Raw genomic sequence first — 25,230 nt, 5'->3', positions numbered from 1 at the left:
TGACGGCATGACGTAACATGACACTGTAAGAGTTAATGTTTTCGGTTAAACATAGGTTCTGAAAAGGTGCCGCCTCTGGTCGAAAGGGTTCGATCAATGAACGCGTGAGAGGGAAAAAAGCGACAGCAGCTACCAGTCGTTTGCAGGAGTGTGTTCTGCTTCCCTCCACACACTCGCTTTCTACCCTTATCCACCGTTATGCGCGACCTTGCTCCAGAGATTCCCGAGATAAAGTATACACCTACGATTTTTTCTGTCTGTTCAAACAATTCTGAACATCATCGTCATCCATTACTCACCGAACCTTAATAGTTACAGTGTTGCCTTACAACAATGTACCAGCACAACAATGACGACATGTTTCCCTAGAGCTATTCCTAGCCAAAATAGCCATGCATAAAAAAATCTGTGACTGAAGAGTAAATTTCAATTTTTTTTTGACTTCTCACAGTCAGGAAGAAGTTGAAGCCAAATTCAATCAACAAGAACAAAAAGTAAGTATGGCTTAAATAATAAAAAATGTATACTGTACTCTCATCCAAACTTTAACAATTCGCAATTGTACTAATAACAGGTTATTAGTGATAATTTCGTTCATAAAATAACGAACAAAAATCACGCAACAAGCTGTTTCAAATTGTACATAACATAGATTATCATTACAAGTATGAGTGTGAGTTCGTGAACAAATAGGAGTTGCATTCGTTTAAATTAGTACTCCCTGTATTTTTGCAGTCCGATAACTTTATTTTGTTTTGAAAATAAAATAGTAACAAAGCTCACTCATAAAAGTACAAGTAATTTTAACCCATCTGGCATTTTACTGTCTTATGATCAAGTCAGGTTTGAATATTGCTACAACGAACACATTAATGCTTTTCTTTTTGCAACGCGTAAAACACTTGGCCGTGTTCAATAATATGCAATGCTAATTAGAATCTACATTCTAATTTAATCTTCAAAGTCTGCACAAGATGCAATTCATTGGTCGCTTTTATTAATATGGTTGCATGAAACTTCCATGTGAATAGTATAGTAAAACGAATATATTTTTGTTTCTCAGATGACAGTTGAAGGCTTAGGCAAGTGGAAGACTGCCGGATTCATGGCGCACAGCGAAGTTCGACTTCACGATTTGATTTCGAAGTCAAAGAAACTGCAGAAGAAATATCACCTGGCAAGAAAATTACTGTGCAATCAGCAGGTGAGAATTATTTTTATTTATAACATGTACTGTTTCAAAACATTATGATTCTACATGTTGCACAATTTCTTGTGCTATTATAGGAAAAATTGTGGTACGAATGGAATAGTAAAACGAATACATTTTTCTTTCTCAGATGATGGATGCCTGAACGCGTTGAAGACTTCGACAAGTGGAAAAAGAAACCTCCAATCGAAGACCTCTCCTCAGAAGCCAATCAAAATCAAATAGGAGAACAGAAGCAAAGAGCACCTAGCAAAAGGAGGACTGTACGAGCAGTAGGTGGGAGTTTATTTTATTTACATAATTTAAATCACACAACTGCTATAGAGAAGCCTGTCAGACTGCTGTTTTTATTTTGAACTGTGAACTAGTTGTTTTCAATTTCACGTGACTTGACATTGCTACAGAAGAATATCTACTTTTGGTTTGGTGTTTTAAGTCGACTTTATGCACAGTAAGGCTAATCGGGACCGGACCTACAGTTTAATGTGGGATCCGAACCACTATGTGCCTCCAGAATATCTACTGTAAAGCAGTTTTCATTTATTATTGTTTAGTTAAAGAAACATAACGTAATTTATGCAAGGAGGAAGAAAATCAGGCCAAAAATTGCAACAATGGCTGCTCTACTTTTTTTTTTTTTTGAAATTCGAAATTCTTAAAATTTGTACCTTTTGTTGACAGAAGAAAGGTAGTTCAAAGTAATGTAATATTTTGCTGAAATTGAAAATTAGTTGTGTTGTAAGCCGTTTCAAACAACGTAATAAAAAACAAATGTAAGTGGCATGGGACGTCTGTCTGACCGCTCTCGCAGAAAAAATAATTAAATAAGATTGGAGAAATATAATGGCAAGACCTCGTGACCTTGACAGCGTGCAACCAACCGTAACACCCCAACTGAAAGGTATGGAGAAGAGTCCACTTGTGGTGGAAGGGGTGCGAGAAATAAAGTAAGAAAGAAATTCAGCGGGGTCTGAGAGACGGGTTCCAGCAGGCCCGTAGCTAGAGGGGGGGGCAGGGGGGCAACTGCCCCCCCTGAGAAAATACACACCACATTCCTACCTGGAATTCTCACTACTCTTTACAATATTATATCCCGTATTACTCTAGCAACATAACAAAGACATTTATTGATTTTATGATTTATGAAGGTGTGTGGGATTCCGTATAATGTATCAGTATTGGGGGGAAAATTACCTTCCTTAGCGATTCATGTGATAGAGAGGGGGGTGGATATTTTTTTTTACTTAGCGTTGCTTTTCTACCACATCTAGCTAATCGTGACAATGAGTGATGACGTGAAATTGATGAAGAGACACTCACAAACAGTGCTGCAACCACAGGGGGGCAGGGGCATTCCATCCCCCCAACCTTGGCCGGATGCCAAATCTAGGGGGGGGAGGCAAACGTTGAAGTAAAGAAACATGACTAGCAGAATCTAAGGATAGCAGGACAAATGGATACTCAAAATTAAATTAATTTTCAAGTGTTTCTTGCATCTTTCTTCCAGACGGTTAAGGGCACTCACAGGAGGCACAGAGGGGCAATTTCCCCTCGATTTCAAATTTTATACAAATGAAAGTACATTTCGTAAAATTTTCATGCTCGCTTCGCTCGCAAAAGTGGGGCGCGCACACTTGAGAGACAATTTGCCTGATGAATTTATCATGTAATGTATATAAATAATATATACGGTATATGTATATATATATATATATATATATATATTAAAAAACTTTCAATACGTACACAATTTGGCGTTAACATGTTGCACATGTATTTTCTTATTTTACGTCGCTCCATGTTGCATATGTGTAAAATATATGTTGTACATGAAAGTTATACGTGTCATATGTACAAAAAGAATAATGTTCGTCATGCATATTCTGTCTTTCAAAAATATAGTTTGTGTGCTTGTTTTCCAATATTAGCTAACATGAAACTGAATGTGTTGGAAAAATTATTTCAAATCATTTGTTCAAACACAAATGTTTTAGCACCGACTTCTACCCCCTTTTGCTCAATTTACGACGATAATAACGTCTTGTAATGCTACTATTATTACTACCACTACAGGCCCGTAGCCAGGCAGGGGCCAGGGGGGGCTGATCCCCCCCTGGCACTGAGGTCAGCCCCCCCTGGCACTGAGGTCAGCCCCCTTGACATTAGGTAAAACTATTTTGTGTAATTTGTTTGCAGTGAAGAGTGAAAATGTAGACAGCAGATATTATTTTGCTCACAACTTTGGTGAAGGATAAATTCAGGGAGCATGAACAGCAGCTATTACATTCGTTCATCTTATTTATAAGAAGAAGTGTAAGTAGTGTAAGTAGCGGCAAGTATTTAGGAGATTCTCTTCTCTAGACTTTAGAAAGTTCCTTCACAGGCATGGACGTCCGCAGGATTTTTTGCAGGGAGGGGCAAGGAAGGTATTTTTTTCCAGGGGGGGCAAACGAAGGCAAATTTTCCCCAAAAATAGTGTTGTTCCCTAAAAAAAACATTGCTTTAATTTGAATTTATGGTGTTAATGCAATAATTAACACATATTATTGTGGCTAAAATGAAATTATATGTGTGAAATACATATTTTTTTGGTTGACTTTCATTTTCCAGGGGGTGCCACGGCTCCCCCTTCCGGACGCCCATGTTCACAGGGAGCTTCTTTACCTGTACCTTCGTTGCCCCTGTTACGACCTCCCATTTATACAGAAATCTGTGATGCTGATGTCATTATGCAAATTCCCTGCGCATATGTGTCAGGTGAACAGCTCCCAAGTTTTGGAAATGAAGGGGAGTTTTATTGTTTCGGCCGGGGAGTGGAATGTACGCTAGGCACTATGATTGAATATTGTCCACCTTTTCTTGGGTGATATAAATATCTGTATCATCAAACGTAGTATGGAGTGTGTAGTAAGGGATGATTTTAGTAAGAGCCAAGCGATATTTTAAAAGATATAGAAAACATGTAGTATTTGTGTGATATTTCTAAGCTGTATGTAACTTAATGACCCCCTCCCCCATAATTTACCTTCATTTAACACTGTTAAACTTTTGAAAAATGGACTTGATTTACAAAGCCCCCCCTGATAACCTGTGAGCCCCCCCTGGAGATCAATTCTGGCTACGGGCCTGTACCACTACCACCACCACTATTATTATTATTATTATTATTATTATTATTATTATTATTGGCACATTTGCCCTGGTACTTGACCCTCTCCCCTCCAGATAAAAATTTGTGGTTTCGCCTCTGCTCACAAAGAACACTCATGCCCAGGCTCGAACCTGGAACCCCTGGCTTCCTAGCATGTTATGTAACCATCCCACCATGGAGGCCGGCTAGTGAAAGATGTAAGATTCACATTTATTATTTCGGTTAGAAAGCGATAAAATTTGTAGTTTGATACGGGTTACACTAAGAATCTTATGGAGTGTAAATATCAATTTCAAATCTTATGAATCATTTCTCTATGCAAACGCATCAAATGTGATAAGCAACATAGGTGTGTGTTATGATATCCATTTTATAAAGAAAAAATTAAGTTTTAACCCTGACTGTTTGCATGATATCGTTTCCATAGCATGTTATATATTGCTCTCAGAATTTTAAACGGCAGTAGAAATAAATGACATTTGCAACTGCAAAGCTATCAATGGGATTGCATGCATTAAGGACAGAAGATGCCATATTTCGATTTCTTGTAACATCGAAAGAAGAATTAGACAAGCAAATAGTGACTGAGAAAAGTTGCTTGTCTTGATGTCCTGTACACACTGTGAAAGTTGTGGGCGTTATCAGGCGGCACCCTATGAATATAGGTTCAAGAAAATGACAAGTTGAAAAAAGCTCCAATGAAATAAATACGATTGAAAATCTCTCAAATTATATTATATTAATTTTCTTATATTTATAATATTACATTGTGTCTGTAGCAGATGATATCTGTTCAAGTACCTCAGGCACAACCTAATTTTTTGACAAATAACACTGGTCTACATATGAATTTTTTTTTCTGCTGACTTAGATATTTTAACTGATTCTATATAATTTGAGGTCGCTGATTTCAAATATGTAGTCAGAAAAAGTGTATCACGTCACAATTTTTCACAAATCACATTTGAAAATTTTCACAATATTATAATACTGGGCTAAACTCCAACAATTTTCCATATAGATATCTGCACATAATGAAATTATAGGACTATACATAGGTGGCGTGGCTGATAACAGGTATTAAGTTGCATTGCTTCACAAGTCACATTTCAAAATTTTCAGAAAATTATATCCGGTTACATTCCTACAGAACTTGCAAAGAAAATGCGACGTAGTCAGATGTCCATGCAGAGTATCACGTCACGTTGTTTAACAAACATACGTTTCTATTTTCTCAATAGGGAGTTTTTAATGGACAAAAAGTTTAGGCAATTCCGGCAAAGTGATCAATTTGTTTCACGAGCACATACAGTCAACACCTGATGTCTGTTCTTATGTTAAACTTAACATACACCACAGAATAGCACAACATGCATACGTACTTATGCAAAAATTTTCGTTTCTTTGATTTTCTGGAGTAGGTGGCCTCAGGAACGTCACGCTGCAAGAATCAGCAATAGTCGGCCATCATGTTTTCATTCCATCTCCCCTGATATCGGTGCTCCATGGTTTTTATGTCTTGGTGGAAGCGTTCGCCCTGTTCTTCACTTACGGCACCAAGATTGGACGGAAATGCATATAAGTGGCTGTGCAGGAAGTGAAGCTTGACACTCATATTTACTTCTAACTTTTGAAACGTCACCAACAAATTTTCAACTAGAACCTCGTAGTAGTGCGCCCTGAAGTTTCCAAGAAAGTTTGTAATGACATCAGAAAAGGCACACCATGCATCTTTCTCTGTGTGGTTCATTGTTTGTAAGAATTCTTAATCTTGCATTAGCATCCTTATCTGAGGACCATCAAAAATACCTGCTTTTACTTTTTCATGCGCCAATGCAGGAAATTTTGAGCAAATGTATTTAAAGCAAGCCCCATTCTTATCCAGAGCTTTTACATACTGCTTCATTAATCCCAACTTAATGTACAGCGGAGGAAGTAACAATTTCTTAGGATCAACAAGCGGCTTGTTCTGGATGTTTTTCGCCTCGACTTGAAAGCTTTTCCTGCAGGCCACAGCCTTCGTACCCAATGTTCGTTCCTTGCTCGACTGTCCCATAAACACAAAAAGCATGGATATTTCGTAAAACCTGCTTGTTGACCAAGTAACATTGAAATGACCTTGAGATCTCCACACACAAGCCAACTGTCATTTGCGTACTTTATCTTTCGAAGCAGTTCTTTCATTGTTTCGTAGCTTTCCTTCAAATGTACGGAGTGGCCAACAGGAATGGATGCTAACTTATTGCCATTATGCAGCAACACATACTTCAAACTCCTCTTCGAGCTATCAATAAAAAGTTTCCATTCTTCTGCATTAAACGTATACGTACATCCCATAGCTTCAATTAGTCCCTTCACATCTGTACAATAGACAAGTTCTTCGTCCCTTTGAAAATATCTTAATGGATGCCTCTCTCTGTCCCGATACATGAAGGTTGTTCCAGACGCTAACATATTTCTTTCCTTTAGTCTACACAGGTCCTGCATACTTTATGAGGTGCCCAGGATTTATCTTGGTCTCCCAATTTAATTCCGAAATATGCACGATATGCTTTCCTTACAAAGTCAGTAATATTTGTTCTTTGTTTTGGGATTAACAATGTTCGAATAACTGATTGAAATAATATTCATTATAATATTCCATGTGCTGCCAACTTGTGACCTCTTTACGGACTACGTTGTTTCATTGTTCTAAATATACATCCCTAATATTAGATATTTTTCTATTTTCCTCCGAAACCTGACGTGATAGAAAAAAACTGATTTCGGTTTTGGATTTACCACCCTCGAATTACTAAAGATCAACCATCAGCCTCCAGTCAGCAAAATGGACGTAGACCAGTGTAATTATGTCAACTTTTCTGCTATGGAGTGGATTCTCCTAATTTATTTATATATCTTAAGCCATTCTGTGACTGGAAGAAATCAGTATCAGCATAAAAAATAATGATATTTGGGGTTTGTACGCTTCTGCTCAAAAAGTGAAGGCGATAAGCGGCCCAGAGACCTTGTGCCGCGGAAATGGGGTAAGGCGAAGGAGGCCCCTTATATCGTTCCGTTTCGTACCATAGTCATTAAGGAAGGTATTTTTCATAATGTAAAGAGGATACAACATTTCCCTCTATAAAACTTGATATGAAATATTAATGATGACACTGTAATCCAAGAAGTCATTGATCAATCAAGGGATTCCTATTTTTTTGTCGGGTGTCAAACACATGTAGGGCCTTCCCGATGGCGCAGTGGTAGCGTCGTTGCCTTGTAATCAAGGGGTCCCGGATTCGATACCTGGTGGAGGCACATGGTTGTTCGGATCCCACTTTAAACTGTAGGTCCAGTCCCAATTAGCCTTACTGTGCACAAAGTGGACTTAAAACACCAAATCAATCCAATCAAACACATGTATTTCAATAACATAATATTTTGCAAAATGGTTAACGTAACCAGTAGGCAAACATTGTCGCAAGAGTCTTTCATTTGAAGCAAATATAATCCGTGGTGGACTAAGGGACCCATGTTTTAATGTTTTAGCAAGTAGGCCTACAAAATATGTATTACAAATTTTTACACAATTCATCAAAGTGTAGATAATATGTAACCATTATTATTTAATTAATTCGATTCTTCTTGCATAACACAACACATTAGATTCCTTGTGCGTAAAAATCTTGCATACTGGAAACTAGAGGGAAACATTATGAAGCAGGATTTATAAAGGACTTCCTTGATCAGTTCGGCAGAGAAACCCAAAGCTATTGGTACATATTAATCGTCTATTAATATTATTGACCTGTAAATATAAAGTAGATACAGTCCCGATTAGCCTATTTATGTTAAACTTTATTTTTATATTCTTTGGTAGTCCGATAGGTCATGATCGAAATATTGTTATTTGATGTTGCTTGACCTTTTTTTGTTCGTTGGAGTTTCAAGACATCACTCCTTTCCTGTTACTTATCACTTTTGGAGAAGGGGGGCAAGTGCCCCTCTGTAACTTGCTATATCTGCCAATGCAACACAATATATTACAAATATGCCCCCTCTAGGATTGACTTCGCCCCCCCTACTAAGAATTTCTGGCTACGGGAATGGTTTCCAGTAAGTAGTTATCTGTTAAGTGGGAGAGAGGGAAATTACATGAAATAAGTTACAGATAGTGAAGTGAGAGAGCGCTCACGAGAGAGAGAGAGAAAGAGGGAAGGAGAGAGGAAGTTGAAGGAAAACAAAGAAGCGATAGACAGTGAGCGAAAGAAGTCAAGTGAGAGACATAAAAATTAGAGACATTAAACTGCATTAGCTGGGCATAAAGGGAGAGAAAATAAATGAAGATGCGACAGGAGAATGGAAGAAAAAACGAAGACAAAGAAAACACATTAAGAAGTGTAAAACTATGAGAACGAGTAAGGGAAGCGAGAGAGAAATAACAGAAAACAGAAAAATAACGTGTTGTGCACGATCCAATCTGTGTAAATTGAGAGATATAATTCTGAAGTTTCACGCCAGTTACAACTGATCCAGATTTCCATTTGGACGAGATGCATTGTGGGTTTCATAATGCCCGACTTCCTGTAATATAAAAAAGTTTCCCGTGCATATAGCACCATGCCATGAAGGCACATTTAGGGGATGTGGGTGGGTTGGGCCCCACACATTCTCAATCTTAGCCATTTTGGAGGTGATGTGATCAGCACCACCCTCCGGCCGCCTTTACCCCCCAAAGTTGCCCCCAGGTACCCATTGATTTGAGGCTGGCTGGGTGAGTCCCAGAGCCGTTTTATGCGGGGACAAGGTCGGAAAAATTACAACCTTAGATCACGTACCCAGGGAATCGAACCTGCGTGGCAGTCAGACGTAACAATACTTCAGTAAATACACTTGGCTCGTAGATGTTTCTAACGAGTACGTTTGCGCACGTTATTAAATTTCTTACCGTATGCTTCGTTCGTAACAGTCTGAATAATAAACGGGGTATCTGTAGTCTCGTTTTCATTGATACGAGGGTCACTATTTATATTTTGAGCCTAACAATGAAAAAACAGGAATTTGGCATTGAAAACTGCTTTATTGTTTTTCTAAGTATTCTCCTTTATGGTCAATACACTTTTGCATTCGTTCGAACCATTTGTCAAAGCAGTTTTTCCAATCTTCTTGAGACACCTCCATAATATGGTTTTTGAACGCATCAACGGCGTCTTCCGCCGACGAAAATCGTTGTCCACGCAATTTATTCTTGACATTCGGGAACAAGAAGAAGTCATTGGGTGCCAAATCAGGACTGTACGGCGGATGATCCATCAATTCGATTTTTTGACTGTTCATAAAGTCGGTTGTTAGACGAGATGTGTGACAGCTGACATTGTCTTGATGAAGAATGATCCGACGGCGTTTGTTTGTTTTCCGTATTTGACCGAAGACCTCTGGCAAACAAATTGTTGTGTACCATTCAGAGTTGACTACGTTCCTCTAAAGGCACAGTTGCCACATGACCAGTTTTCCCCAAAATAACAGGCGACCATTTGTTTCGATGTGCTTCGAGCGCGAACAACTTTTGTTGGATTGGGTTCATCTTGAAACACCCATACAGTCGACTGCTGTTTACGTTCCGGCTCATATGCATATATCCATGATTCGTCACCTGTTACAATCTTATATACGTCTCTTGAAGCACCACGATTGTATTTATTGAGCATTTGTTTGCACCAATTGACGCGAGCGTCTTTTTGAGTTTTTGTCAAATTGTGTGGGATCCAACGAGAACATACCTTTCTCACAGCTAAATGATCATGTAATATTTTATATATGCTGGTGGAACTAATGCCTATGGTTGCCTCAATCTCACAGTATGTCACATGACGATCTTGCAGTATTAGGTTTTGCACAGCATCAATGTTTTCTTGAACAACAACTGATTTTGGACGACCTTCGCGAATCTCGTCGGTGAGCGAATGTCGGCCACGATTAAATTCGTTATACCAGCGTTTCACAGTGGCAAAGGATGGGGCTTCATCGCCAAATGTGGAAGCAAGTTGATCGATGCACTCTTGTCTTGATAATCCACGTCGAAAATCGTAAAAAATCATCGCACGAAAATGTTCACGAATTAGTTCCATTTTATTGTTGTCGCGCAATCTCCAAGGCAACATAAACAACACAAATCAAGCTATTGACAAAACATTTGAAGTACGTTATGGTCAATAATGCCAGACGATTCCGTGCAAACGTCAAATCGCGCCTTACTTCAATCAGTGTTGCCAAGGCTCAAAATATAAATAGTGACCCTGGTATAACAGTGACGTATCCTGAAATATTGACCTGGTTTACCGCAACGATTGTTATTTATTGCATATACGTATTTATAATACACCCCTATTTACATGAATTAGATACAATAGAAAAAAAACACCATTGCAGGCAGGTATGTAAAACCAAAAGAGGAGTCCAACAGCTTCAAATTTTCCGACAATTTCGATATTTTTCAAAAAATTTCCCTTCCACTGAAAATTAGACTTGGATTTCCTTCTAACTCTCTTGCCTTCTTAAACCTGAAGGTTTATTTATGGCTGCAGCAACACAAGCCTTCCGTCCCTATCCTGACCAAGATCTATCCACTCTTTCAATCCCTACCAATTTCCATTAGGTCCATCTCAACGTTATCTCTCCATCTTCGTCTTGGTCTTCCTATTGGTCTCTTACCATCAGGTTTCCCAACAAGAATCCTGAAAACTCTTCTTTCCTCTCACATTCGTGCCACAAGGCCTGCCCACCTAAGTCTTCTTGATTTAATCATTCTAACAGTATCTGGACATGAATACAAATTGTGCAGTTCTACAGTATGTAACCTTCTCCACTCACCTGTCTCCTCATCCCTTTTAGGCCCAAATGTTTTTCTAAGGATTTTATTTTCAAATACTCTTAATTTATGTTCCCCTTTCAGCGCAAGGGGGCTAAGTTTCGAATCCATTTCACAAAAGGAAATTTTCCTTCGTGTAACAATACTGTCTCTGCCAAGCGCGACACAGAAAGCAGAGAGGATCAAGCAGTTTTGTCCCGCCAACGCTGTTTCCAGCCATAGACCTGACACGCACGACGCGTGTTTTTAAATAGAAAGCCACCTGTCCACGTTGTCTTCGGCTACATCGCCCTTCCACCGTCCAGCCGGGGTGGAAACCTGGACGTCAGAAGGCTGCGAGGGAAAATGATCAGTGGCGTACTTTTTTGAGCTTGAGTTTTGATTTTTAAGTCAACATCATGTATAGGAAAGGCTAATCGGTACTGAGCCTACAGTTATAAAGTGGGATTCCAACCACTTGTGCCTCCACCGGCTATCGAACCCGGGACCCCTTGATTGCAAGTCGACAGTGGTGTACGCAAACCAGACTTTAAATTCTTGAAACAATTTACATCAATTGTGGTTTATTAGCTTCTTTTAATAGTTTACGTAGCCTAATATATAATGAGCAATTACCCATATATTAAAGCAGAGTAAAAAAATATTATAAAAAAGATGGTTTTCTGGCGGTAACCGCGGTGACATGGAGAATTTGTCACCGATATTAAGCTTCCAGTTGCATTTATCTTAAATTGTTAATAACTAATTTTCCAGCATTGGGCTGATTTGTGTCTTTCCTTGTACCTTCCAGAGGTGACAAAGCGACTCCGCAACATAATGAAAATGCTGCTAAGCGGATCAGTGTTGAATGGGTCGGTAAGTACATTTTTTCTATATTCTTGTGCTGTCGGCATTTATTTCTGTTGCTGGCAATGAGAGAGGGACAACTGTGTTGTACGAGGGGCGTTCAATAAAGGTTTCCCCTGACCCACTTATTAGTCCTCTCCTCCTCACACACTTCTCCCGTCATTGTATGCAGCTGCGCAGACCCTTCTTGTAGAAATAAACAAGTGAGACTGAAGCCAGCACAGTCATCATCTGGAAAGTGGCTACCTTTCGAAAATTACTTCCTGGACGGAAAGAGGTGGAGGTCATAGGCTGCCAAGTCAGGAGAATAAGGGGGTTGGGGCAGTATTTCGTAGTTACCGGAGAGTGCTTCCCTTTGACGACCTTCGCATTCTCTTGCAAGAGACGGACGACTTTGGAAAGCTTACCTCGTTTTTTTTATTTTCATGCTGTTCCGTAATTTAACACACAACGACACATTATAGGAGCGCTTATGGTGGTCCCTTTCGACAGGAAATGTCAACACTTCTCCCTTCAGGTCCCACAATATAGTGAGAGTCAACTTGCCAGCGGAGGGTGGAAGTCTGCCTTTTTGGGTGGTGGTGAGTCGTAGTGCGTCTATTTCTTAGACTGTGCTTTAGTATTTTTAAGCCATTCTCAAAAACTCACGTCTCATCCTGTGTAATAATTAATCTGGCGAAAACATCCTCTTGGTTTCCTTGACACATGGCTGAAAGTTCGAGAGAGCACCTGACTCTGTATTCCTTCCTGAAAGATGGAAGAAACAGGGAACTCAACGAGCTGAACCCTTCTGCATGTGCAGACGCTCCTGAGTGATTTTTTCCACAGATGCCAAACTGATCTTGACTCTGTTAGCTAGCTCCCGAATGCTTATACGCCGATCTTTTGTGATTGACGGTGTTTCCATCAGTGGCCGCCAGAGAATAGGAGCCATTTCCACTGATGTCCCACCACGTTAGAATTGCCTATGCGAGTGCTATATGACCTCATCTGATGAGGCAACTAAGCCATGCACCGTCGTCCTCTCCTGGGAAAGTTCTTGGGGTGCGTTGTCTTTCAGGAAGAAGAACCTGACAATTTCTCTGCTGTCCTTAGCTCAATCGTCGCACCTTACTACACCTTAACAACCCTCAGACAACAACAGTTATTACATCATGTCTAGGAATTGCAGTATGTCACATGTAAAGGTAAGTGTTTACCTCATTCCCATACGTCCACTGGAAGTGGATTAGAATAATCTTTATTGAATTTCCTCGTACGTTCGCAATCTAATTATTTGTAGATATGATGCCGCAACTTTACGTAGGACATAAAGAATTGTCTTTCAACTTAGTTCCAGTGGTAAATTCTCGTTGCAGACAGTGGAGACATTATCGTTCAAAATGTACTAAAACTATTGCGCATGTGCAGTAGTGCTTCTTCTTTGATACAAGCGAAATCTAGTTGTATTACTTGAGACTTTTTTCCATAAACTAAAGTTAACACTCTATTTTTCAGGTTCAGGAAATAATTTGACAAATTAAAAAAAAAAAGTGGATAACTGTCCTTAATTAAAAAAAAAAAAACACTCCATCGATGAATGGTCTGTTTGTCCACGGGAAAAAAACTAGAGTTCCATTTTCCAAGGGTCTCCTCAGCCTTAGTGAGAAGGGGAAGGGAAGGGCAGGGGAGGGTGAGGCCTACAGTTTCCTTAAGGCCCTGGGTTCCATGGAGCTTGTTTTCAGGAGCCTACAGTCTTGGGGCAACCACCCCCCACGGGGCAGCAAATAGGGTTTGGTGAAAGCGGAAAAAATAGGGAGGTTAACTTTGGTGTTTGATCCACCGCCCTTCCCGCAGCGGAGTTTTGTTATCAAAGAGGCGAGACGCCGACAAATTCCAGTCGGCCAGAATCGAGTTCAATTGCTCGAACGCAAGAATCCTGCTGCGAAGCAGTGGCGTGCCCATGGTGGGGGTCATAACCCCGTTTGAATGAGGGATGACTACTATAAAAGTATACATAACCCTCATCCACCCTTTCGAAAACCTGAGCATGCCACTGCTGCGAAGGTGGTGGACGCTGAGTTTGTTTGCAACCAGTTGTCTCTCGAAACGCTGGAGCCGCCACCAGACTTATCACCCAGTGGGAGGCTCAGGGTTAAGGCACCAGAAGGGGATAAAGTGAGGACGATTCCACCGGTCGATCTATCCACTATTCCACTACAAAGCAGGAATAAATACCCTCTTAGCTCAAATGTGCATTTCACAAAGGAATTTAGTGGTAGGTCAATTAGTGTCCAGCCAAGCTAACTCCCGGCAAAAGACCCGCTGTCGCCGCGTTTACCTATAAACAATCGTACATTCAAACAGCCAATTAGTCCTACCGCTGCCCTCCCTCTGTTTGGACAACAAGCAGCAACCTTAGAATATCTCCTCCCCGAAGCAGCCAGCACGGAAGTAGGATTTTGTCGAAATAACCGCTCTGCGCTGTGAATGGGGGTCGGGAGATAGCTTGGACGAGATATGAATGTGACTGCCCCACCAGAAACTTTTCCCCCACCACCACCGTTTTTTTCTGGCGCCATCACATTTGACCAAGACTTAACGCCGTGTTCGAATCTGTCTTGTTCCCCGTCGCTTTCCCCTACCGTTCAAGGCACAGGTTCAAGGAGTCCTGAATGGACGACTAAGAGTAACACTGTTTCCACTTTCTCCCGCCAGGTGGCAGTTTAAACGTCAACGGCGCACTCAAGGGTGCACTTGTCGACAGTAATTCGCTATCGGAGAGAGTTTGTCTGACGCCATTACTAGTGCATAGTTAGAGAATCGGTTACTTCATTGGACTATCCAGCCTAACTATTTTGGGGAGAGAAGGAAAAGGGTTATTAAGGGTGCATTCGTCGCACCTTCCTACTCTCAAACTCTGCCTGTGACGCAGATTCAGAGAAGAACGGTAAGGGGATTCGACGGGTAGTAAGGTGCTTTGAAGGGTTGCACCCAGTGCTCGAAGTGAGGGTAACACGGGGATGCTATTCCCCCAAGATAAGTAAATCTGAGGGAAGCGTCTATTCGGCTAAGATAATTTGCTCAAGCATTCCTATACCTGCCTCATTGTCTGCAAGTTGATTCATACGAACAGTCCCAAACTCTCACAAGCATCCCCCAACAATTCTCTGTTCCAGGACCAAGGCCGCGCATGAAGATAGAGAAGGGGAGAAAGCGAGGGAGTGTACCGAACTAGTGCACGATCTTGCAAACAGCTGGTAGATGAACTAAGTTTCCCTCTCGCGCGCTGTATCTCTTTCCTATTTGCACAGAGACTAGTTTTCGATCGCTGACTCCAAATATTCCCAGGACAGAGTATAAGAATTCCCACTTCGAGCGAGGGTTGTACCTGCGGATTCGGACACGGCCCACATGATAAAACGGGTTTCGTGGAATCCAGGCCTACACGGGGGAGAACCAGCACTGCGGAGGGGTGAATGACCAGTGGGCGACGTAACCCAAGTCGGTGGGGACGTAGGCACCAACGGCTGCTGAAAAGCACTCGTTGGTGAAAACTTCACACTTCCACCCTCATGCGCCACGGGGGATGGGTCCTCTGGATAACTGGGTGCCGTGTCGGGTGGTGTGATGGTGGTGTCGCTCGGGGAAAGACTCGTCGCAGTTGGTGCCGTGAGGAGCGGGGGAGGCAGCGGCAACTGGTGGTCCGAATTATAAGGGCCTGTCAATGGGAAACAGGCCACCTCGAATCTCGACGTGTAGATGCCGCAGATCTACGAAACTCCTGCTGCCACTGGAAGGGGGTTGCGTTGTCGCCCGGAAGGTGGCAGTCGCGTCGCAGGCTTGCGTGAAGCAGTGCGAGTGTGAGCCGTTTGAAGTGCCGATGTGAAGTGACTTGCAGTCCGGCACATCGTGGAGGCCAGTAAGGAAGAACAGCGAGCCGTCGTGCGTTTACTGGTGGCGTAAAGCGCTAGTACGCCAGACATTCACCGTCGAATGACGGCAGTGATTGGGACACATTGTTCATCTCTGTCGCGGGTGAAGAAGTGGAGTCGGAGGTTCATTCGCGAAGGAAGAACGTCACTGCAGGACGATTCAATTCCTGAATCTTCTGTCACTTCGCAAATGATGGCCTCATCCAACGTGTGAATGCCATCATCAACAGGATCGACGGTGTACAGTGGAGTACGTTGCACACATCAGAGGGACAAGTCACCGCATGGTGTTTGACATCATGGAACACCGCCCCCAGTATCGGAAGGTGTACGCAGAGTAGGTTCCCACAATCTTACCGCAGAACAAAAGCTGTTTCGCATGGAAATGGCACTAGAGATGCTCCTCCGATACAACCAGGAAACCAGTGATATCTTCTGTCGAATTGTCACGGGAGATGAATCCGTGCGCCATCTGTATGAACAGGAAACCGAGCGGCATGTCAACAGTTGAAGCGCCCCAACTCGTCACCACCGAAGAAATAGAAGGCCACGCAGAGATCTCGTGGTCACGTGGTCCTCACATTGTTCTTCGACCGCAAGTTGCCCTTGCTTATCGAATTTTGTGAAAAAGGTGCAACCATTACTGGCGTGCTGTTTACAGAAACCTTGACGCACTTTTGTCAGACCATCAAATCCAAGGAACCAGGTTTTCTGCCTCCTGGTCCGTGTTGTAGCATTATAATGCACGTCCGCATACGGACAATGTTGTCCGGCACCTGTTACACAGATTTCGGTGAAAAACACTCCCGCACCCACCTCATAACCCAGACATGTCACCGTGCGACTATGCCATGTCTGGTGAGCTGGAACGTGGACTGTGTGGTTGCCGGTTCAACTTGAACGCTGAGGTGATGGATGCAGTTAGTGACTGGTTGTTGCAGTAACCGCCCACCTTCTACAGGGCTGCCACTGACCTACTACCAGGACGGTGGGACAAATGCCCCAACGTCTACGGGGATTACTTTTAAGGTGAGCACGTAGTTTCATAGTTATACAGGGCGGCCTGTTTTTATTATATGAAAAATATTTTGTATTGGACAAATTGTTTTGCTTATTTTACTTCGCTTTTTGTGGCACTTTTGGCTAATTTTCGAAGATGGGGATGAGTGATGATGATGTGATGAAATTGATGAATGGACCCTCACAAATATCCATGCCCAGGCCAGGATTTGAACCCGGGACCCCTGGCGTTGTAGCGCGATGTGCTAAACTCTACCACAAGGGGCGGCTATTGAAAACAATGTATCATTTGTGCAATCAAAGGAATTCATTGCACTGAAAATAGTGTGTTTTCTATAGAAATTCCATATAAAACTAGTTATTACTTAAATTTACTATGAATTAATAGGTACAGCTATTAATTTATAATAAGCACCTAAAAGTTCTAAAATGAAGGTTACAAAGTTATAAATCCAATTTTTCATACAACCTAAAAATTCTTTCCCTAGTTTTGATGAATATGGTTGAGTAATCTGTGTCGATCTTAAGGTTATTACATTGCGTACGGGATTGCAAGGCGGGTTTGGGAAAATTGCTGCTTCTTGAGCCTGTGAAACCTTTTGGAAACAATCATTACGTATTTAAAGAATGGGAAAAGAGGGAAGAATGTATTTGTCCAATACAAAATCTTCATCATATGTAGGGTACCCTGTATAACTATGAAACTACGTGCTCACCTTAAAAGTAATCCCCGTAGACGTTGGGGTATTTGTCCCATCGTTCTGACAGTAGGTCAGTGGCATCGCTGTAGATTGTGGACGGTTGTTGCAACAACCAGTCACTCAGTGCATCATTCATCTCAGAGTCCAAGTTGAACCGATGAACACGTAGGGCCCGTTTTAGCTCACTACAGATGGCATAATTGAACGGTGACATATTCGGGTTACAAGGTGGGTGCTGTAGTGTTTCCCACCGAAATCTGTGCAACAGGTCCTGGACAACATTAGCTGTATGAGGACGTGCATTATCATGCAAAAACCACCACCCCGGACGGCAGCAAATATGGTCTCTTGGATTTGATGGCCTGACGCAGGTGCGTCAAAGTTTCTGTATACCGCACCCCAATGGTGGTTTCATCTTTCTCACGAAATTCGATAAGCAGGGGCCCTTTGTGGTCGAAGAACAATGTGATGAGCACATGGCTGCGGGCACATGGCTGCACAGCTTTCGATTTCCTCGGTGGTGACGAGTTGGGGTGTTTCCACTGCTGACTTTGCCGTTCGGTTTCCGGTTCATAAAGATGATGTACGGATTGAACCCCCGTGACAACTCGACAGAGGAAATCACTGGTTTCCTGGTGTTATCGGAGGAGCATTTCTAGTGCCATTTCCATGCGAAACAGCTTCTTTTCTGCGGTAAGATTGTGGGGCCTACTCTGCGCACACCTTCCGATACTGGAGGCGGTGTTCCATGATGTTAAACTCCGTGCCGTGGCTTGGCCCTGTGGTCTGTGCAACGTGCTCCACTGTTCACCGTCGATCCTCTTGATGATGCTATTCACACGTTGGATGAGGTCATCACTTGCGACAGTGACAGAAGGTTCAGGACGTAAATCGTCCTGCAGTGACGTTCTTCCTTCGCGAAGGAACCGCCGACTCCACTTCTTCACCAAAACAGAGATGAACTATGTGTCCCAATCACTGCCGTCATTTGACGGTGAATGTCTGGCGTACTAGCGCCTTCCGCCACCAGGAAACGCATGACCACTCGCTGTTCTTCCTTACTGGCCTCCACGATGTGCCGGACGGCAAGTCCCTGCACATCTGCACTTCACAAAACTCACACTCGCTCTGCTTCACGCAAGCCTGCGACGCGACTGCCACCTTCCGGGCGACAACGGAACTCCCTTCCAGTGGCAGCAGGGGTTCGTGGAGCCGCGGCATCTACGCGTCGAGACATTCGAGGTGACCTGTTTTCCACTGACTGACCCTTAAAGGTGGCAAGCTGGTAGGGAAAAGGGAATAATAGAGATAAAATTTGATCAAAGTTATACATACCTATTAGAAAATGGGTCTTTCTAATAAGTATGTGTAACTATTGATCTAATTTTCTCTATTCCCCAGAGAGAAAATTAGACCAATGTTATATGTACTTGTTAGAAATGGGTCTTTCTAATAAGTATGTGTAACTATTGATCTAATTTTGTCTCTATTATTTTCCTACTAGCTGTTCACCTAATTCAGACTTACCAGCCGCCGCTTTAATCGATCTCCACCCTCTTCTCTTCTTAGTTGTGGTAGAAAACATTCCGCTTCTGCACCGTAGGGGAAGGGTTGCATGTAAACTGTCCTCTGTCGCATCCAGGCAGTTCGATCTCCTTTCCATTTTTTTTAGCAGCTATAGCTATTCCCCCAGTGACTCATGGTGCCACTTTCGGAACAGTAAATTGAAAGTACGTAACACTCTCAGGCAACTTTTATCGGTTATAAGATTAACAGAATCAGATATTCATGTCCATAGCAGGGTTCGAGTATAGGATCATTGACATCGTAGATCGTTATGTTAACCACGAACATTCAGTACAGTAATTCAATCAGTTTTTTTTCAAACTTTGCACTGTGAAACTATTTGTATACACACTTGTCTAACCTTCTAAAGTCAAACTCTGTTAATATTTCTTACAGTTTCAAATATCCCTATCTTAGGGCCAACGCCCTTTTTAACAGTCAATTTTTTTTATTCTCTTAAAGTGCCTCTACTGGTAACAGCCATTCACATTTCAGCCGTTATATGCTAAGATAAATAACAGAAAGGTATTTCACAACAGTTATTTCCAGGATACTTCCATTACTGGCAGTATATATTTTAATACTTCTGAAGTACTACCTCAATTTTTATTGTTACGTTCAGAGTTCGTCACGCACAGTTATCATTCTAAATGCACTTATTAAGCTCCTGCATCCATTTCAGGCCACTGCTAACTTTCCTCTTCGTAAACTTCCACTAATAATAACTCCATTAAGCCTTGTTTCCATGATTATGAAAAACTAAATATGCTGACCAAGGCAGTAATTTATTTTATTATAAAACATAAACTAACGTAACGTTTCAACCTTCTAGCAAGGTCTTCTTCAGACTCTGTATCAAGTACAAAAGTACAAAGAGACTTTTGTACTTGATACAGAGTCTGAAGAAGACCTTGCTAGAAGGTTGAAACGTTACGTTAGTTTATGTTTTATAATAAAATAAATTACTGCCTTGGTCAGCATATTTAGTTTTTCACTTCCACTAAATGGGTTCAATTCATCTTCTCGAAAACAAATTTGATCACACACACACAACAGTTTAAGTATCATTTACACTGTTAGGTAAGACCACACCTATTATTACCTACAGCTGCATATGCTTAGTTCGGTTTATTTCACTTCGATTTTCTGCCACTTGCCTAATCGCGAAGATCAAGATGAGAGATGATGTGATGACATTGCTCAAGGGACACTCACAAACATCCATGCCAGGATTCAGTTGCATTTTATAGCTGGGAATCCTGTGGTAGGTGTACTAAGAATAGGGCGAATGCTGTATGTTGCCTACCATGAGTCACTGGTCCACACACAGTTTTTCTATTCCGTTTCTATTTTCTTCATAACATTCTTCCTTCATTCATATTTATTGATCTCTGTCCAGTGCCACGTTTCTCAGGCTTTCGGATCTTGTGCCTTATATCTGCACAGGATCTACTATAATCTAATAGCAGATATCTTCTTCTTCCTCAGATATTCCCCCCACGCCTTTACTGTTCCTTCCAGCTAAATGTTCATGTCTTGATCATTTCCAGTATCGCTTTTATCTCGATCTATTTCCAGCAGAGTTTAATTTCTTTGTCCGTTTCACGTGCTCCATTCTTCATCATAGCCACTTTCTAAAGCTTCTAGTCGCTATTCGTCACTGCGTTCTACAAGGCACCACACCACAAAACACTTCATTACATATTTCCTTACTTCTTTGTTCAAACGTCCGCAAAACACCCTCTATTTCTATGAAAGGCTTATTTCGCCATTGATAATCTCACATTGAGATTGACTTCCTCAGTGCAGTATGCATTCTGATACATCCTCCGTATCTGCGATTCCTTTGTTGTGCATGTTTTTTCTACATGCTTTTCCATAAATTCAGTATTCCTAGATTGTCTGTGATTTCGAAATCTCTATCATCTTCTATCGCCCTTGTTGTTTTCCATTTCTTCTATCCAAAGTCCAAGCAATTTGCCTCACGATACATCAAATCATAATACCTCCTTTTTAGTTTTTCAGTTTCTTCCCATTTCTTCTTCATATACTACCATATCAGTTTCTCTAGTTGGCTGGCAATACAATTTTATGTAGTTTTTCTTTCTTCCTATGTCTTTACTTTCTTCCATTATCTTCTATCACATCTTCTGCAACATATTTGCTTTCATTTTTCATTTGCTTCCACCTTCTTCAAGGCTTTCGTCCACTTCTTCACCTGTAAACCCTCGATATCACATGTAAACTTGCATGAAAACCAAGTCTATTTTTCTTTGCGAGATGTTTCTGTGTCTGTATCAAATATATCCATTAAGATATTTTCATGTCCTCATTTATATTTTGGTAATATTTCGTTGCTTTCCTACCTCTCTGTACTGATGGAATACTGTAACATGAAACACGTGTACCTTGCTCAGGATTCGATTCTAGAATTCCCGACTTCGTGGCGTCACACTGACAGAGACCGAATTCATTAATTTAGACCTATTTACGAGGTTTAGGATCTGAGATTTTCTTGTTCGTTTGAATGTTCAGTGTAAGAGTTGGTTTGCCCACCTATAATTCTCAATTGGCTTCTTCTATTGACTCATGCGTCCAACTGCAGCCTTCGCCGCATCAGTCTTTACATTAGTAGTCCTTCTGCACATATTCTTCTTATTTAAGTTCTTCTCCCATCTATCAGTGACACTCTCCACTTCTCTTCCATCGCAGTCCTTTTCTGTGCTTTTGCAGATCTCTACTCGGTACTTTTTGTTTTCTTTCTATTTCATCATGTTACACTTCGTTTATATTTCTCTAATTAATTTTAACAATCATAATGGATTGAGAATTGACGAGACACCCGTACATTACGTAGGATTTCAATCAGGGACTTACATGTTATTTTCTCTAGCTGTATTTTGTATTGTGTCTTTAAACATCTTCAGAATATTTACATCGAGGGTTGATGGCAATGAAAAAGATTTTTCTCCTTGTGACCCAGAATTCAAATCTAGGACCACTGGCATCGTGGTATGCTATGTAAACCTTCTGCCACGTGCTTTGTACAAACCTCTGCAAAAGGAGATTGGACTGCCACTGTGTTTTACCCTTGCCTCTTCTTGCCCTGTGAACAGTGTTCCCCTAGATTATACTTTGTGTCCTCATTTTCCATAAACCTTTGTTATCCTCGCACGAAGCAATGTTTAACTGTGGCGACACACCTTTCATAATCAATTTCTGCGATTATTCAATAATCACCTTACATATTCAGGTACCTCTAAAAAAACACTCTATGTCATAATCTAGGTTAGGTCTAAATTTGCTGTTACAGTAAGCGAGGGATTTCCTGCGAAGAGGAATGTTTTGTCATTAGGGTGCTCTTCGGCTGCCAGGAGGTGGCTGGAGTCACCGTAGTTCCCTCAATTCCTACCTTAGTTCTCTGCTCTATTAGTACTCTCCGTCCTTTATGCTATTAGTACTTTGCGTCCTTTATTCTAGCACTTTCCTTCCTTTTTTGTATTAGCACTTTCCTTCCTTTATGCTATTAGAACTTTCCTTCGTTTATGCTATTAGCACTTTCCGTCCTTTATTCTATTAGTACTGTAGTTTCTCATATCTACCTATATCTGTGTTTTGCCTCTCTCACCCCTTGCGGCGCTGGCCACGGCGGGTCCTCCTCTGGGCACACCATCACTGCACCATCCCATACAGCGTCTGGGAACCCAAGGGATCCATCCAGTGGCGGGAGGGATATGGTGGGAAGCAGGGTGGAAGACGGAGTTATCCCACGTCCCTTCCGACCTGGAAGTCTCACATTGGGCAGGACCTCCTCCTCGGTGTTGGTTTTCCCTCCAGAGGGACCTGGGGCTCTCTAAAAGGGGGCCAGGGGGCCCTCAAGGGATTTAGGCTGGGGTGGGATGGGTGAGCGATTGATTCACCAAAACATCTAAGGCTGAGGAACATTTCAGAAAGTGAAACCCCTATTCGCGGCCACATGGGAAAAGGGAAAGAAGAATGGATTGAAAGAATTGAGGGCAGGAATCTACGTCAAATTATGCAACCCTGAAGGCTCTCAGAGAAGGAATGCAGCAACTAAAAGTAAGTTTTGTTACTTTTTATAGTAGACTATAGAATATAGGTAATGAAAAAAGAAGTAATGTAGTTCGAATGTATAAACAGAAGTAGTCTTCTTGATAATGTTTGTTGAGTATTCCACACAGACACATTTCAGTTAATTATTTTATAGGGTAACAATAGTATTTGGTTTAACAATTGCTGCAGTTGAATCACCGAAAAGAAAATTCGAATTTGCAAAATTATACTTAAAAAAATCAAACCTACTTGTCACATTCAAGTTTCCGTGTACGGAGACTAGCCAAGTATAGTATATGGTTTTGTGTAAAGGACACTAGAAATCGTACGTGATTAAAGTGTATTTATTCTGACATTTCCACTGAAGTTTGTGCTGGCAGATTTTAAGTCGTTTTTGTCAATGAATTAAACATATTATAAATAGCTTCTACCTTCGATATTTAAAGTTTAATTATTCTTGTACGATAAGGTAGAACATATAAAGATACATCTGCTAGGTGCATCGGCTTCGTAGATTGGAACGTAGATATGACATATTTTTCTCATAAACGAGGGGTGACAAATTTTTGAGTCTGGCACAGAAAAATGGGTAGCTAGGAAAACCAAATTATATTTTTGATAGCAGCACTCTTCATTAGTATCATATTCCATGCACATGTTTCTAACGTTTCTTGTTTTCTTATTGTAGAGTTTTGAATTGAAGAAGGTGCAGTGATTTGTTGAAATTGGAAAAATTGGACTATCGCACGGTGATCAAATACCTTCAGGAATTTGAGGAATGTCACCATCAGAAATCCGCCAAGATATGCTGAATAGCTGACATAACAATGCCCCTTGATATGCCACAGTAAAACGCTGGGTACAACAGTTCAAGAGTGGAAGGAGGTCCAGGAATCCAGCAACTGCCACCATGAAAGAAACAATGACCTTGTTTTAGACATCATCATCATGCAAGATCACCGATTGTCAACATGTCAATTAGCAAATTGGTCATCTCATAGAAGCGAGCCGATTGCATTTTGAAGAAAGAGCTTAGCTTCTCATAGGTTTCTGCTCGATGGGTCCCACATCTTCTGGCTCCTGAGCGGAAGCGCCCTAGGCACAGGATGTCAAAGGATAATTTGGAACTTTTTGAAGCAGATGTGGACAAGTTTCTTGTTCGATGGATGAATGCTTGGTTCACCACTATCAGACTGGAAGAAAATAATAATAGAAGCAGTTTAAGCATATATCACCTCGCACACCGAAGAAGTCCAAGGTCACGGCGTCAGCCGGGAAGGTGATGGCATCAGTTACTTGGGATTCGCTAGGTTTCCCATTATGAGCTGATTGATTATCCTGAAAGGGGTCACACCATCACCGGAGAGTATATTCTGACCTACTGGAACGTCTCAGAGTGCAAATCCAAGAAGAGGCCAGGCGTGCTGACCAGAGGAGTCGTCTTCCATCAGGATAATGCTCCTGTACACACCTCAGCGATTGCCATGGCAACAATCCATGACTGTGGGTTCCAGTTTAGTTGGCCAACTACGTGGAGGATTTCTCGTAGTCCCAGCATTAAGACTTCATTTCCACTGGGATAAAGACGCTTCAACACCACTGGAGCAAGTGTGTATGTAGCCCTTGAAGTGGATTATGTTGAAAAATAAAAACATTGTCAAATCTGTATCTTCTTTGGTTTTCTTGAGGCTCAGAACATTTAAGTCGCCTCTCGTAGAGTAAAACATTTTACTATAGTAACGCCCGGAAAAATACACGTTTCCTGGTGCCCAAATTTTGCAATTTCTGTAATTTTCATACATTTGTGACGTAATTTGAGAATGAAATACGATGATTAAGTTGGAGATGCTGGCAAAAAGGTATTCTCACAGCAAGGATATTTCTTACGAAGCATCATC

The 25,230-nt window shown here is 41.4% G+C and overlaps 1 protein-coding gene across 1 annotated transcript in view; it reads left to right on the top strand.

Annotated features, from left to right (window-relative positions):
- The first annotated feature begins 384 nt into the window (after positions 1-384).
- The window catches only part of LOC145980761 (uncharacterized), a 36,455-nt gene continuing 11,609 nt past the window's right edge, over positions 385-25,230 (top strand). Inside the window, exons 1-4 of the mRNA XM_083113826.1 lie at positions 385-494; positions 1,064-1,204; positions 1,341-1,486; positions 12,002-12,066. Coding sequence (XP_082969952.1) covers positions 1,348-1,486; positions 12,002-12,066 — 204 coding nt within the window. The 5' untranslated portion in view covers positions 385-494; positions 1,064-1,204; positions 1,341-1,347. The remainder of the gene's footprint in view (positions 495-1,063; positions 1,205-1,340; positions 1,487-12,001; positions 12,067-25,230) is intronic.

This window comes from Lepisma saccharinum, chromosome 28, assembly GCF_977018435.1.
Source record: "Lepisma saccharinum chromosome 28, izLepSacc3.1, whole genome shotgun sequence".
In the NCBI taxonomy this organism is placed as follows: domain Eukaryota; kingdom Metazoa; phylum Arthropoda; class Insecta; order Zygentoma; family Lepismatidae; genus Lepisma; species Lepisma saccharinum.
This window is presented reverse-complemented; position numbering and strand designations above follow the sequence as displayed.